The sequence below is a fragment of the Terrapene carolina genome, unplaced genomic scaffold (assembly GCF_002925995.2).
Source record: "Terrapene carolina triunguis isolate 2854851 unplaced genomic scaffold, T_m_triunguis-2.0 Scaffold84, whole genome shotgun sequence".
Classification (NCBI taxonomy): domain Eukaryota; kingdom Metazoa; phylum Chordata; order Testudines; family Emydidae; genus Terrapene; species Terrapene triunguis.
The window spans coordinates 19972712-19988896 of NW_020664435.1; the positions used below are offsets into that span (position 1 = coordinate 19972712).

Sequence of the window (16185 nt, forward strand, 5' to 3'; positions counted from 1 at the left end):
ACAGATTGACAGGAGAGTACAAGGAAACAGTCAGAAAATACTCATGATTTAAACACTTAACGTCAACATCCAGGTTTGAAATTGAACTAAAAAGGTTCTGTACTTAAGTGAACTACGCTATCTAGAGTATAATTGAAATACTGACTGAAGTAAAATTGAGATGAAGGAAATTCACCATAATTTCATTCCAACTTATATTGTTGGTCCTAAAATATTTACCTCCTACCTAGACTTTGGTCACAGGACTAAGTCCACCAGTATTTGGACAAGAAAATGTATACACAGTTGCATTAAGAAGCCATGTTAGCTCCAGCAATATTTATTGGGGTAACTCTGCATTCAAGCTGCACATGGTGTACCTTAAATAGAGGTGTTAAAATACCAAATAAAATGTCCAAGTCTGTCACGTCTGGAGTTTTTATAAATTGTTTAGACTGGGAATAATTTGGGTTTTGTACATCATTCTTTTCAGATCATGTAGAAAAGAGAAAAATAAGGTGGGAGAAGAAGAACAATGAAGCATAGTCAGTTTGAAGTTGTTTCATGAAAAGGCATATTCTGGATCATTACCTCCCTAATCAACAATTTCCCTATTCCTCCGTAACTTGCAAGTCCACTAGTTACCTTTCCTCTCTCTGGGTGGTATTCTGAGGTTACACATACTACTCAATAATCATATTAAAAATCACTTCAAAAGGGAATTCCAGTACAGCTTGCCAGATATGTACATACTATGAGTAATTTTAACTTGGACTGTAGCTCCCTAATCACCTCTGTGTTAAAAAAAATACTACAGTATACTGACAGCAAACCTTTCCCCTGTGAACAGAAGGCTTTGAGTAATAAAATCTGCCAACTACCTAGCAGAGTATTTAGATTACCACACCTTAGTGACCATCTTTCCCACTCTCCCCTCTTCCACCCTCGCCACAACTCCAGAAAAATAACATCTCTCTTTCAGCTTCTTCCCTCGTTTTCCCACACACCACGCAACCCAGACCTCACCTTCAGCTCTCCAGAGGCTACTTTGGAAGCCAGTTCGATGACACAGCCAACAGCCATGCGTGCAGCGCCGGACGAATGCAGCTCATTCCAAATGGTGTCACTGTCCACCTGAGCAAACAGTCGGCAGAGAAGGGGAAAAAAAAAAAAAGAAAGAGAGAGAGAGAGAGAGTATAAGAGAAAACAAATCAGTGAGGGAGGGCTGGCAGGGTGACAGCCAATGTACAATAACATTAGTCTTCCGCCTTGGCCAGCTGAAAAGGCCTTCTGGACATGGCTTTGCTTATACTTTTTCTCTACACTGACTTCTCCAATGGAAACACATTCCTGTCATGCCTCACTGCCATTCCCTGTTTAGATTTCTCATTACAAACAGCATTACATAGGCCGGATCTGGCCTAGTTACAGGCCCGTTAGACACCAGGCCCCAGTAGTAGATACAATATATGTTGAGGGCCCTTAGTTATACATGAAAATGAGTTTTGCAAGTGCCAGGACAAAGAATTTAAAATAAATTTGTGACTACAGGCATTAGGAAAGCAAAAGCTTGTGTTATTAAGAAATCAGTAGCACATATTCTACACGAGATGACAGCTACAGTTCATATTCCTTAAATAAATGGAAGGAATATTTTAGATTTACTGAGAACACTCGGTAAAGCCATTTAAAAATTAGAAGAACTAAAATAATAAATCAGATAAAGAGATACATCCTCAGGATAATCCCACATTTTTACAATCCCAATCCTATTTTCTATATGCTACTTTGCTAGGATTTGGCTAGTGGAAAATAGAAATCTAATCAAATAGTTTGTTAGATTTCTGAATGCAAACTATACATTTATGATTCATTTGATTCTTGCTCGAGATAGGAGCAAAATAAAGAAGAAATACAATGTGAAAAATTAATCTCTGGTGCAATTCCACTGAATTTGATGCAGTTATATCAGGGATGAATTCGGTCCAGTATGTTTTAGCTACTAACATTTAATTAAAGATAAACAGGATTCCTGACTCTTCAAATTATTTTCTATCATAAGTATTAAATGAGAGCCTGCCAGCTATTAAAAAAATAAGGGAATACAGCAGAGATGAGACAGCATAGATTAAGAACTTCAGTAAATATGTTTAAAAAGTTATACTTATTCAATACTTCTGTTTTCAATAATCCAGTAAATGTGCTTGCATAAAGTAATGAATGCAAAGGAGAATGAAAACTAATGAATGAAAATGGTGAAGGGTTGCATTTACATTGTCTGATTTCATACCAAGCAGACACTTTAGTATGAAATACTTGAATCTGGCAAATATGCAGCCTTCTTTGATGCTCTATAGGAAGTACCTTTAAATGGGAAAAATATCACACAAGTCCATTATGAAAAGAAAAAGCTTTAGAAATACCGATTCTAGGTGGAAGATCCTATTTTTAAAGTTTCCAAATACACTGAGACATGTTTTTAATTTGAACTTCTGTTCTTAATTTCTCAAAAACTAAATCAGGTAATTGAAAATAGATGCAACTGTTACTTGACTCTGGAATTTCTGAGGAATTCTCTGGCTACTCAGTGGAAATAGAAAGAAGTTTGATCTTCTATACACCTGTCAAATGTCTTCACCATTGATGTTACATTGCTATTAAATTTCTAGCTATCATAATGATCTCATTTTTCAGTGTATTGCGCCTGATTCCTCTTTCTCTTTCACCAGTTTACATTGGTGAAACACAGCTGACTTCAACTGGGTTAGTCCTCATCAGTGTAAGAGGAGAATCAGGCCCTTTGAATAGTAAGACTGTCATTTGCTTGTCAAGCTTAGTATAATGAAGATATTTTGTATTTTCATCTGAGGATGTCATAGTGCTGTACAAACATGAATTAAGCCTCACAACACAAGTAATGATTTATTATGCTTCTCTTACAGATGGGTAATATTAATTTTTAAGGAATTAAGCAGCTTTTCCAAGGATACACAGTAAGTCAATGGGTAGATTGCGGAATAAAACCAACAAGCATTAAGTCCCGAAGCTTTAGCCATTAGACAACACTCCTGCGGCCTTTGTCTCTAATGCTTCATATGAAGCAGGTATCATTAAAATCTATTTTAAGTCTAAAAGGCAAAAAATAGAAGGTATTTGTTAAACACAATAGAGTAGGATAAACACTGTATTCAATTTGAATGCTTATTAATAGAAGGGCTAAAAGGGAGCATTTTCCTACCATGTGCATGGCTAGCAAATGAAGGTTAAAAAACCAAAGCAGTGGTTGATGAAAATGATTCAACTGCAGTTCAACGTGCCAAGGTACAAGCAGGCAGGGAGCCTGCAGCCTTGGAAGGGCTATGATTCATTTCCAGAGTTGCTTGTTGAGTCTAAAATTGTAACCACAGTTTGTGAATGTATCCGCCCTTCAAAATGGTTGTCTCCTCTAGAACATGAGAAAGGAATTGCTAGCAGCTGAACACTGTCCCTGTTGCCCAGACTATTTATTGTGTTAACTATTTTCTGTGTTCTGCTGTGGATGAGGAGAATGAATTGGAACAAGGCCCAATATTTACCACTGGAAATTTCCCTATTCCCACGAGAGCCTAATTTTAACGGGACTTGAGATAATAGTGGGAGATTGGAAAACAAAACAGCACGTCTCAAGGTATTTTCAAATATGACTAACAGAGCGTATATGGGAAATTCAGCACTTTAACAGATGAATTGGGGATGGCACATATCATGCATTTGGATCTCCCAAAGCAGCAGGCACACACTTCCAGCTGCAGAACTGTGTGTGCTACAAGAAGGGTACAAGAAAATTAACACACACACAAAAAAGGAATGATCAATATGGGGAGATACAGCATTACGTTTTACCCCTTAAAAATTAAATTCTGGAGTCCACACTCCTGCAAATCTCTATTGAACTCCATGGGAGATTTCCCTGAGAAACAACTAAAGAAGATATTGGCATATAAAATTTAACTCCCAATGTCAGTAATGGAAAAGATCTATTAGATAATCTAGTTCATCCCTCTGCCAGTGCAGAATTGTTTCTTTCCATATTTTTACAAGTTTTAAATACTAGTTTCAAATATCTCAGTTGCTTGGGCCTGAGACATTTTCTTAGAGGCAATTTACTCAATAGTTTATTCAGCAGCATGCTATTGAACTACCACTGTATAAAAAGGCAAACATGTTAAAGTTATGTCTGTTAGCTTTTGTAGACGTCACTCTTTAACTGAAATACACTGGGATGTAAAAGAAAGCAGAATATAGCCCTATGTATCTTCTTGATTGTGCACCATGGGCCAAATTCAGAGGTGTCATAAATGGGCAGGACTCAGCAACAACCTTGTGTCTGAATGTAAATTTATGTGTGTTACTATTGTAAGAAATTGGAGAGGAAGGAGAAAGTTGCAGTAGAAAAAGTAGCCAGGATGTAGGAGGGTGGGAAGCTTCTTTTTTCTTTTGTGCACCTCTTCTTTATTTTTCCTGTTCCAACCCCACTCTTCTGCATGTATAAATGCCACCTACATAGACTCACACCAATGTACTGAGAGGTAACTTATACCACCATTTAAGTCTCTCCTGAATGTATCAGTCTGAAAGAAGTATTTGAGGAGAAACAATTCTGACTAAATTGAAGGGCAATGTTTACAATTATTTTGACTCTACAAATAAATGATTATTTATTAGATAGGAAACTGCTCCTGAGAAAATGTCTCAAATGCAATCCCCTGAAACATTTAAAACTACACAAATGATGTTTAATTTAACTATTTTACTGGGTGTTCCCCAGTGAAACGTGAAGACAACCGGCGTTAAAAGTCCAGTCAGGTATACAAGACCAATTTTTGTTTGCATTACTTGTACAAGATGAATACAACAGGACAACTTATATGAATAAGTAGAGTAGGATTTGACTCTTTGTGTAGTCCATCATTACTTCCTGCCTACCTCAGGTCCACCTCATGGACAAACTATATACTTAGTGCATAACACTCTTGCTAAAGATGTCATAGTTTCTGAATCATTGCTTTATGGAAAAGTCCTATAGAATTTAATAGTGAGTGAGCCTTTTCCATAGGTGTTTTGGACCATCCTATAGAATTTAATAGAAAATTTTATCCCTGTTAGATATGCCTACAGAATGATTTAAATAAAACCCTGTATTAAATTTAGCATTTTATGCTAAGTTCAATTGGTTTCTAGCACAGGATCCTTTTACTTTAATCCCTATTAAATTGTTGTTCTTTTTCCATGAGGAACATATGCTTTGGATGTTTTGAAAATTAACCTAGAGCATTCAGTATCTTGATAGAATAAAATATACATAACATAAAACTAAAAGGGGTTTTAATAGGATTTTGAAAGCACCAAAACTTCAGTATTAAAATATAACTATGCTCAGTGTTTTGGCATCCATGTTCTTATCATTTATGCAGCCCTTCAAAGAATAAGAATCATCTGTGATAATGCTGTGAGCCAGAAAACACAACCTCAGTCTCAAGAGTAAAGTTTTTAAGACCCATATGAATTAATTTCATTCAGAGTTTTCTGAATGAACACTGTACATTGCAGGCTCTTTCAAGCACATCTATCATAGCTCAACCATTGGTATGTATAGCAACACTAATACTCTGCAAATGATAGAAATTAAACTACTTATTCTTGAAGTGGATGTGGCGATATTAAAAAGGAAGAGAGAATGACTTAAATGAAAAGCATTTATACTGTCTAAAAGCATCTAATGTTTCAAGTGTTGGATGCAGAAATGCTATATCTTATACTACCAAAAGGAACTTGATAGGAATGTATTTCTTATGATAAATTTATATCTGATATCTTGAGGCCTAACAACGAAAACCTTAACATCCCAAAAGCAAGCAAACAAACAAAAAACCTCCAGCAACACATAACGGTCGAGTTTATTGGGTACTTGTTACAACAGCAAGACTGGGACATTCTGTGTTAGGTTGGATTGTTTAGTAGCTGAAAATTGCTGTTACCACTATAAATTACTGCCAGATGCACTGTGTGGGGGGAGGTGGAGCAGTGAGGGAAGATACATCTGAGTGGGGGGGACTGTTTATGTTAATGGCTTTTTTAATAACAAAAACCTGAAATACTATATGCCTAATATTGTAAATATATGCTCATATTTTGGTGGCCTGGATCCTATCTGAGGGATGGGGAAAGTGATGAAAAAATTCTAAAAACTATTAAACATTTTTCTTACAACTTTTCTCTCTTCTCTCTCTCTCTCTCCCCCATCCATACCCCAGCCCCCACCATTGACCTCTATTTCAAACTCTCTCCCTCCTTAAGAAGGGTCCTTTCTACATCCTGGCACCAATTTTACTCTGTGGGCATTTGGGATCCAGATTTTCCGATCATAATATAACAATACAAGTGTGTCGTTTCCAATGATCAGAGAGAGAGAGACAGGCAGGCAGGCAGGCAGAATGTTCTACAGCCTATCCTCTTCTCTGAAACTAAGCTCAATCTCAAATTCACATATAGCAATAACTGGGAAATAATACAAGACAAAGGCAATGATCAGGGCCATTCTTTAGGTCCCACACTTACAAGATCTGTAGGTTCTTCTGATTCATCAGACAGGGTCAGAGTTGGAGGGGCACAACTGCCACTGAATATTATCCTTTAAAAATCAGAGTGCATCCAACTCAAATTTTAAGGCCGGGGGGCTTGACTCCACTGCAGCATTAGCTTGAATTATCTACACTCGAATTAACAGCTCTTAAGTTAGCCTCGCTCTAATGAGAGCAGTCACACTACAAAAACAACACTCAAGCCGCTCAGAGTGATGGTAGTAGCAGTTCGAAGTAGCTGAGTCCCCACTGAATTAGTAGGTCCTGCATCAGCAGTATTTGAGCTTGAACCCACACCCCTGACAGGCCAGCTATCTTGAGTCTAAAGTGCCACTTAACTGGAACTATTTGTGTGTGCACAGGAGTCAGGTTAGGGATAACATTTGAGTTATACCTTGAGCTAAAACTGCAGGGAAGGCAAGCTCTAGATCTCAAATGCAAAGGGCTAGAATATCTGCTTGGTACCCTCTGACTCCTAATGCATCTCTCTCTCACACACACACAAACACACATATACACATTTTGAATTAAAATTTATGCAGCTCCCCCAGTAGGATCTTGTGACTTCCATCCAAAGGCCAAATATAAGTAGACGTAATAATACACTAAATCTCTCATCCTATGCGTGATTCACTGTATAATAACTGCCATTAAAAAATCAAAATTTGCCAAGTGTTACCAAACAGTACTATCAGAGTTACTGCATATATTCCCTATACTAAATATAGTAGGAAAATGTGGTATCTTACATGCCAGTCAGTGGGAACTGTTGGCAAAATATGACCTTTTAATGGCAGTTACTATATATTATATGCACAGTATCTTGGGCAAAAGCAAAAAAGGGTAATTGTGGTTCAAAAGTAATAGCTCTTCAGAGCAATTTAAAGGGACTTCCCTCTCATTCATTGAACCAGTAGGAGTTGTGCTAAAATATTCTCAGATGGAAGTTGTACCAACATACATTTCAGGGGAAATCAGTAGCTTAACACACACTCTGGAGAACCTATTGCATTGATTGTATGTTGTGGTCAGACACAGTAAATATAAAGATGGAATGCAATAGAGTAATATTAACTAGCTAAGTTATTGGCCTTCATGGAATGGACCAACAGAAAACTGTAAGAAATTCACTCGAAATCACAGCTTTCCCATGTGACCTTGTGATCCACAGGCATTTGTATATTGCTAACTGAATTTATGTGCCTTAGCAGGTATAAAAGTTTTCAGAGTCTCACACTCTGCCACTTGTGCCAGCACAAACATGTTTCCTTCACTGTTTTTTGTTACTGGCAAGTAACTAGTAACTGAATATTTTCCTGAAGCATTACAGCCTCTAAAACTTGTGTGTGGCATTTTGATATGACTGCCAGCAACGAGCCTGTCATCATTGGAATGAGCTAGTGCCAAAGAGTGTTAATGCACTAGCCTGCAACAGTGTGCCCAGTGCTACACTCCAGCTGCCATGCTAATAGTTCAAGTCTCCTATCCATATGGAATCACTGGTCACAGTGATCATTCATCACATCCATGATTTCACTAGGAATCAAAAGATCCTCTGTCTTGCTTCTCTGCTTCTGTTTCATCTCACCATGACTAAAGAAGCTAAGGTGTGTACATCATAACTTAGAAACGATACTTAATAAATGGCCTGTCAACCATGTCTCTCAATAGTGAACAAAGGAGAGAAAGTATGTGTGCCTGGCCTAGTGTTTCCTTCATAAATTTCATTGATCTGAAACGTGTGAGTAGGATACTTTAGAAAGAATATATTCCAACATTGGCATACTGAGCTTCTTATAATATTATAATTACTTATAAAACTGCAGCAGTTAACTAAGATTTTGCTTTGCTAATGGCTTCACTAACTAGTTTCCCTGATAAACGAGTACTCAGAATAGCAGCTATTCAGGAATGTACTTGTACTTCCAGTGTGATTTATAGGGAAATAATAAACGTTATGCAACCTTTTGAATCTGAGCTGGGTAAATACCTCAAAATATTTTCAGTTACTTAAAAAAAACAACCCAACAACCTGAATTCACCTGTGTTCACTCCCCATTTGTGTTTGCTCCCTGATAATATTCTAGTAAATGAGTTTACTGGCTGGAAAGTTCACAGAAACAGCAAATTTTAAGAAGATTTTGGAAAATGTTTGCATTGTTGTAATAGCTGTGTCAGTCCCAGGATATGAGAGAGACAAGGTGGGTGAGGTAAAATCTTTTATTGGACCAACCTCTGTTTGTGAAAGAGACAAGCTTTTGAGCTTACACAGAGCTCTTCTTCAGGTATTATTGGAGAATATTGCCAGAGAGTGAATTTTGAATTTAGAAAGGCGCCTATTTGACAAGAAATGTAAATATAATGGTATGTCTACACTGAAGTCTGAGGTGTGAACACAGCACCTCTAGAGGTAACTGAGCTAGCTTTGATCTAACTAGCTTGAATAACAACAGCAGTGAAGCCACTGCAGCACTGCCCAGGACTCTAGGTATGTATTCAAGTGCCTAGTCCATGCTGCCATCTGTTCTGTCTTGGTTTCACTGCTGTTATTATTTGAGCTAGCTAGATCAAAACAAGTTAGCAAAGTCACACCTCTGATTGCAGTGGAGACATACCGTAAGAGTATGGTATATATATTTGGAGCTAAGCCGCTGCAAACAAGGAACAGAAAAAATGTCATGTTACCTATGCGTCCACTAATCAAGACTTCTAAAGTTTGGAATAATAAATACAAATAATTAACTACTCATGAATGATCTACAGACCAAAATTTATTTAGAGAAAATATTCCTGCTGAAGAAAAAAATGAATGTCAAGGGCCCTATTTGCCCCGTTACATTGGTGATTAGGCTCAAAGTTTCATTGTGAAGTCAACTTCTGAGCCATAAATACCTTAAGAAGCAAGTTTATAACAGCAGCACTAATAGATCTTTAAAAGTGAATTGGAAAACATTTCATTTTTTTAATTTTAAATGATCATCTCTGGCTTTCAAAATGTATCCATATAAGTGCAATAAAAGTATTAAAATAATGATATCTTTAAAAGAAGTATCTGAACTTAATTACCCTCCTTAAATTCTTGCAAAGATTCAAGTTCAGGGTTCTGTGTGTCTCATGCAGCAGCTGAAGATATTACAAACACCTAACAAAAACACAAATTCTTGAACCCAAGTTTGGATGGATATAATAGTGATGCTAGGATCATTTCTTTTGGGGAAAGGATAGGGTGGATTAGAATTTATTTTTAGAAAAAAAGATCATAAATAATACATCTAGGCACAGATTAAAGTCTCAGATATGTGGCACATATCACCAGATGCTTGTAAAAAAAGTTACTGCACTTGCAGACCTGGCCCTGAGTATTCTATTAATTTAACTCTACGTTTGCTTCAGTTTTCAATGTATTGGTGTGCAAAAATCCATATGCAATTGCCTCCCTGTATTTGATGATGCAGTTCCTATGACTTCATGTGCAAATTAATTACTAAATGTTTATTAAGCCATTTGTGCATGCAATCACAGTAACTGCAGATACTTACATGTAGAATCAGGCCTCCTCTTTGAAAAGTTTGACCTCTTACTACAGAGTTCATTTTTCTGTTGCATCATGTTTCAGCCCTCTTCTTGGACGTAGATGATATTCTTTCTATTAGGAGTCACCATGGAGCTATTATGGAGCCTTGGTATTTACTATGATAAAAATTACATGAAAAATACAAAAAAGTTCTTGTGCCAATTTTGGAGGCTAAATTTGATCACTGAAGCATGTCACAGTGGAATTTCAAAGTACAAATGCAGAAAGCTAAGGAATTTCTATCAAAATCTCATATGCGTGTGTGTGTAAGCTTGTTTGGGGGCCATGAACATGTGTGTATGTATGCGTGCATGTTTGTAAACCGAATGTAATGTAATGTAGTATAAAATTATTTATAATTAACTTACGTGTATAATGTTCAATATCACCCTTATAAATAAAGAGGGATTCTCTGTTTTACATAATACTACTCTATACTTTGCAAGCTTTGGGATACTAGATATTTTTGTGGAAGCCACAAAATGAAATAAAATCCTCAAGGGATTGAATTTGTGACACTTTATCAGCTTCACAATAATTCTTTGTGTTCCACATGATGTTTGGTGTTTTATAATTTGAGTTGTCTTAATACCTCTGAAATAGTGAATGCAATTAAGAAAGAGCTTCATTATTAAAAATGAGGCAAAATAGATCTAAAGGGACAGATTCTTTGCTTTAGCAAGATTACACCAGGCAAAAAAGTTGTGTTGGAAAGTGTTACACCTCCTCAGTTTTCTGTCCAGTCTCCAGTCAGAGGCCTGTACAAGATTGAACAACTTGAAGCTCTTCTAACTTTTACCCATTAGCAACAAAGCCAAGGGACTATCTGCTAGTTAAACAACACATGACATCTCTCACTATCCCCAGCATGACTCTGTGCTGGGAGCTGTGTGTGGGGAAGGGGGGTGGCATAGGATTGTTACAGAGGGAGAAGAATGGAACAGAGTATCTGCCCTTAAATCTGTATAGACTGGTGAATTGTGCTGTGGGCAAGGCACTGCAGGTACAGCCTCAGCACAATCCATTCAAGGGGGAAGAGAAACAGTTGTGAGATCCCAGACTCAGCAAATTTGGTCTATGTCCACAGGTTTGTCAAATGGCTGCTTCAGGACATGAAAAAGATCAACATTATCCCAATTACAGATTCCTGCTTTGCGCCTCTACCCAAATGAGGTCTTACGTGTACACAGTTTTGTTTTCTTATTTTCTTTTTCATATAAATTTCATGCTTGAGAAAGATGCTAGCCTGACAGCCCTGAAGAGTGTAGTCCTCTATGTGTGGACTGCTTGAATTTGCACAAGTCTAGCCCTGTCCTGCAAATAATTACTCATATGACTAGTCCTCACTAACAGAAATAATACCATTGCCCTAAGAAAGCAAACTCACGTGAATAAGGACTACTTACATGACCCAGGATTTTCAGAATTGTGCAGCTACCAATCCAAAATATACACTAATAAACCACTATCAAGAAGTAAAACTGTATCACTGAGAGATAAGATAATACCAGTCAGACCACAACATTAATTAAAACCAGAGACAAAAAGAACAATATATAAACAAATAAATTATTCACCCACTTGATTCAGTATTTTAAAAGATAGTAAAACTTTAGGAAAAAAAGCTGCATGCACTTTTAAAAACATATTTATATAAACACACTCATCTCTACACTTTCTTCTTCTGGGTAGTCAGAGGGTAAAATTCTCTATTGGTGTAATGAGCAGGACTCCACTGACGTCAATGAAACTGCACCCATTTACACCAGCGGATACTTTGACCTATGGTTTGTATATATGAAAGCAAAGTTACATGAAATTCACTGTGCACATACAGAATAGCCACAAACCCATTGTGCACCTCAGAGAGTGGCTAAACTGATCAAACTACATCAATAGTTAGTACATGGACTCCTGTTCAGTTAGTCCTCTCAACATTGATACTGGGCAAGTCTGATTTCATGCAGAGTATTGTTTTGACTCTTCCACAGCTCCTCCTCTTCCAATTTAAAGATCTGACTTTGCACATCGCAGGGTGGCGGTGGTTGTTTTTTTCCCATATCTTGGTATTGGATGACTGCCCTATTTCAGGATAAAAGTGGAATTCTCTTCTGTCTGCAGGGCAGTCCCCAGGGATCAAAGTATGAAACCCAAACTTAAATAAAATCATATCCTGTTTGCAAACATCATATTCCCTTTGCTAGTCACTAATCTGGACCCATAAACCCTAGCACAGCTTGAGAGCCCATTCCTCATCTAAACAAATGCCATAAGCCTCTTTATACTTTTACAGCCATGTCAGAAAATAATATTGACTGCCAATAGTGATGTGATCAGAGTTGCCTCCTCTGAGCCATAAAAGAAGTGGTCTGTTATCAATTTCTCTAAATGTATCAAGGGAACTATGGGTTGATTCAGTTCCAAGTTATAAATGACAACTCAAAAGCCGCAGAAGCTTTTGAAGCTGGGAGCCGATGATGACATTATCATAAAAGCCTGCTCTTCCTTACTTTTGTGGTTTTTTTGCCTATCAACTGGACAAAAAATATGGCTGAGAAATGATTTCAAGATTTCTTCACACAGCAGCAAGTCAGATGGGCAGGAAAACAATCACTATGTTTTAGTGACGTACTGGAAAAAAAAAGATTTAAACTTACCCACATTAAAATTAGTTTCTGCTTCCCATAATTATCAATTTCATAACACAATTCATAGGGAGGTGTTGTAATAAATCAGTCGCAGCTCAGGTGGCATCATGTAATGATCAATCACATCTCAGATGGTAATATCCATGTAAAAAACTGTGGAACCCTTTGATAATTATCAGAGCCACAAGATCATTTGCATTTAGAATCCTCTTTTGGCCATCTCACCTGCACTTTACTCATTTTTCCTGGGATACTCCTAACATCCTAAACCTCTGATCAACTTCAGGGAGTCATCATTTATTATTAAAACCACTGGCCTTAAAATAGTCTTTTTCTTTCTCCAACATGTGCAATTTCTCCCCAAAATTACAACAGCATGAGGTATGGAATTGATAATACTCAGTCCTGGAACAGTATAAAGTCCAAAAACTTGCATCTCTGAAGAAAGAAAATTAGGAGCACCTCTGGAAAGGGGAGATTCCCAGTCATTCAACGGTTTCAAACTGCTAGTCCTGGAAGGTCCTGAGATATAAAACCTTAAAAATTGAAATACTTGTGTGAAAGAACCTATTACAGGCAAATTTGAAGAGATTAGAATTCATCATCATTTCTCTCTCCCTGTGAGACCTGTACAGTTCAGCTCACAGTATAAGGCAGCCTGACTTTAAAGGAAGAGGAATAGATTTATTTCTAATACAGTTTCTTATAAAACTCTATAAATAGCTTTAAAATATTTTGTTTCTGCAAAATATTTGGCACATACAGAGTCCAATTCACCAGTGACCTGTACTTTATCTGATCATTTTCACTACAGGTAAGTGAGGGCAATGTGAAAAATCAGGACAGGGGGTGGAGGATAATAGGAGCCTATATAAGAAATAGACCCAAAAATCGGGACTGTTCCTATAAAATCGGGACATCTGGTCACCCTGGGGACAGGGCCTGTCTCTTACTATATCTATACATGGCACAAAGGGTCCCTGATCTTGGTTAAGATCTCTAGGTGTTGTAATAATACACATAAGAATTTGACAGGATAATGTGTCATGAAGGTTGTACTGGCCCTCATTTGGGACCATTTGTAAATAATCCAGGCCATCCCAAACTACTACTTCTAGCCTTAGTCCTATCTATATGCATCAGCTCTTTGAGTCATTCTTCGCCATTCCAGTCTGTCTTGAAGCAGTTCCTTGGAAAGTCTGCAGCTAATCATATCCTTTTGTATGACATCCATCCATCTAGGTTTGAGTCTTCCACCCCCTCTCTTACCCTCCACTTCTAAATTTAACACCCTGTTTCCTACATATTCTTCCAATCTTCTTTTCACATGCCCAAACCATCTAAACCTGGATTCTCTCAGCTTTTCTATCATCTTCACATCGCCCCAATCCATTCATTCCATGGTCCATCCTTGTAACTCCAAGCCTCCATCTTAACATCTTCATTTCTACTGTATTCAAGATCTGCTCCTGTCTCTTCCTCAGTGACCAGCATTCAGATCCATACAAAAGTGAAGGCCTAATTACCATCTTGTAGATATTAATTTTTAATGAGATAATTCTCCTATTGCAGATCACTCCACTCAGTTCTCTCCATTTAGTCCATGTCTTTCCTGTTCTGCTTATAAATTCATCTCTGAGTTTATCATTATCCCATACTTTCAAACCTACATACTTAAACATCTGTACTGTAGTAGTAGCTGACCCCCCAGACTTACAGTATTCTTTGTCTTCCTAAAAGGTATAATCTAATCTACAGACCATATACTCTGTTTTATTTCTGCTAATTTTCATGCCATTTCTTTCAGGTACACACCTCCATCTCGCTAAATTTTCTTCCACTTCCTTTTTGCTGTCCCACATAGCACAGCATCATCTGGAAAGAGCATGTGCCAGGGTTCCACTCGCTGGATGTTTTCTGCTAGTGCACCGTGAACAAAAAGGGGCTAAGTACTGAGCACTGATGTACTCCAATTCTTACTAGAAACTGTTTAGTTTCTCCACATGGCTTTCTAACTGTGGTAACAGCACTCTAGTGCATGTCCTGGATGAGTCAGGTATAGGCTATGTCTACATTTACGGCAGTATGTAGTGTACAGGCACTACACGTGTAGTTACATGCCGTAGTGAAAGGCAGACTACATCAGCACTTGCCACTGTGGTATGTCACATGTCAGCTACATGTCATAATGAACTACTCTGGCAGGAGGAGACAGTTTGGGAAGCAGTGGGGAAAGGTTCCGGCAGTGGGGAGCCTTTCCCTGCTTCCTCCCCGCACCAGTGCCTTTCTCCACTGCCAGAGACTTTCACTGTGGTGGGGAAAGGTTCCAGCAGCCAGGAGGCAGTGGGACATTACACTGGTAAAAATAGCTGTGACACTGCTTAAGTGTGCAAAGAGCCTATGTAGGATACATATGCTGGGCATTCAGTTGTGTAGGGCATTTTATTCTCCTTGCCTCACCTAAGCATGCCAAGCTATTTATACGATGCTAGCTGGGCATTCAGTGTTTGTACTCTACATGCTACCATAAATTTAGACATCCTTACAGTCTTCCGGTATCTGTTCCAGTCTCATAAGCCACCAGATGACTTCTCTCTGAAGCTTTCTCAAGACTGATAAATACTACATATAGGGTTTTCCTCTTTTCTCTATATGTTTCCACAAGCAATCTCAATGCAAAGATAGCATCCATTGTTGACTTGCCTGGCATGAATCCAAACTAATTGTTACTGACCTTTACTTCTGTTTGTAGTCTCTTATCAATAACTTTCTTCCAGATCTTCATTGTGTGGCTCATGAGTTTAATGCCAATGTGGTTACCACAGTCTTGTACATCTCCTTTTCTCTTTAATACTGGTACTAATGTATTCTTTCTCCGGGCATCAGGCATCATCTCAATCCTCATGACAGTTATGTCAATATGTTCATGTCAGTTGCTCCAGGCACTTCCATACTCTGCTGTATGCCACCAGGGCTGAGATTTTTCTTATTTTTCATGTGGCTCAATGCTTTTATAACCTTTTCTTTTAGGTCTGGTGCCACCAGACCTTGGTTTGGTTTTATCATAGGGCATAGTTCTATTGGTTTCTCTCCATTCATTAGCTTTTCAAAGTAATTTCGTTCCTTAATCTGGTTCTCATTGATTAATTATATCCACTTTCATCTTTAATTACTTTGATCTCACTACTGTCTTTAGTTCACTTATCACAGGTCTTTGCCAATCAATATATTTATTTCTCACCTTCCTTCATGTCAAAATGGGCATTTAAACCTTCCATGGCTTTAGCCTTAGCAGCTGCTATCTCTTTCTTTGTCCTTTTTTTTTTCTGGCTTTTTTGTACTTCTGAAAATCCTGCTGTTGGAG

The 16185-nt window shown here is 37.8% G+C and overlaps 1 protein-coding gene across 1 annotated transcript in view; it reads right to left on the reverse strand.

Annotated features, from left to right (window-relative positions):
• The window catches only part of HDAC9 (histone deacetylase 9), a 343727-nt gene that overhangs the window by 138180 nt on the left and 189362 nt on the right, over positions 1-16185 (reverse strand). The window contains exon 16 of the mRNA XM_026649421.1: positions 1006-1113. Coding sequence (XP_026505206.1) covers positions 1006-1113 — 108 coding nt within the window. The remainder of the gene's footprint in view (positions 1-1005; positions 1114-16185) is intronic.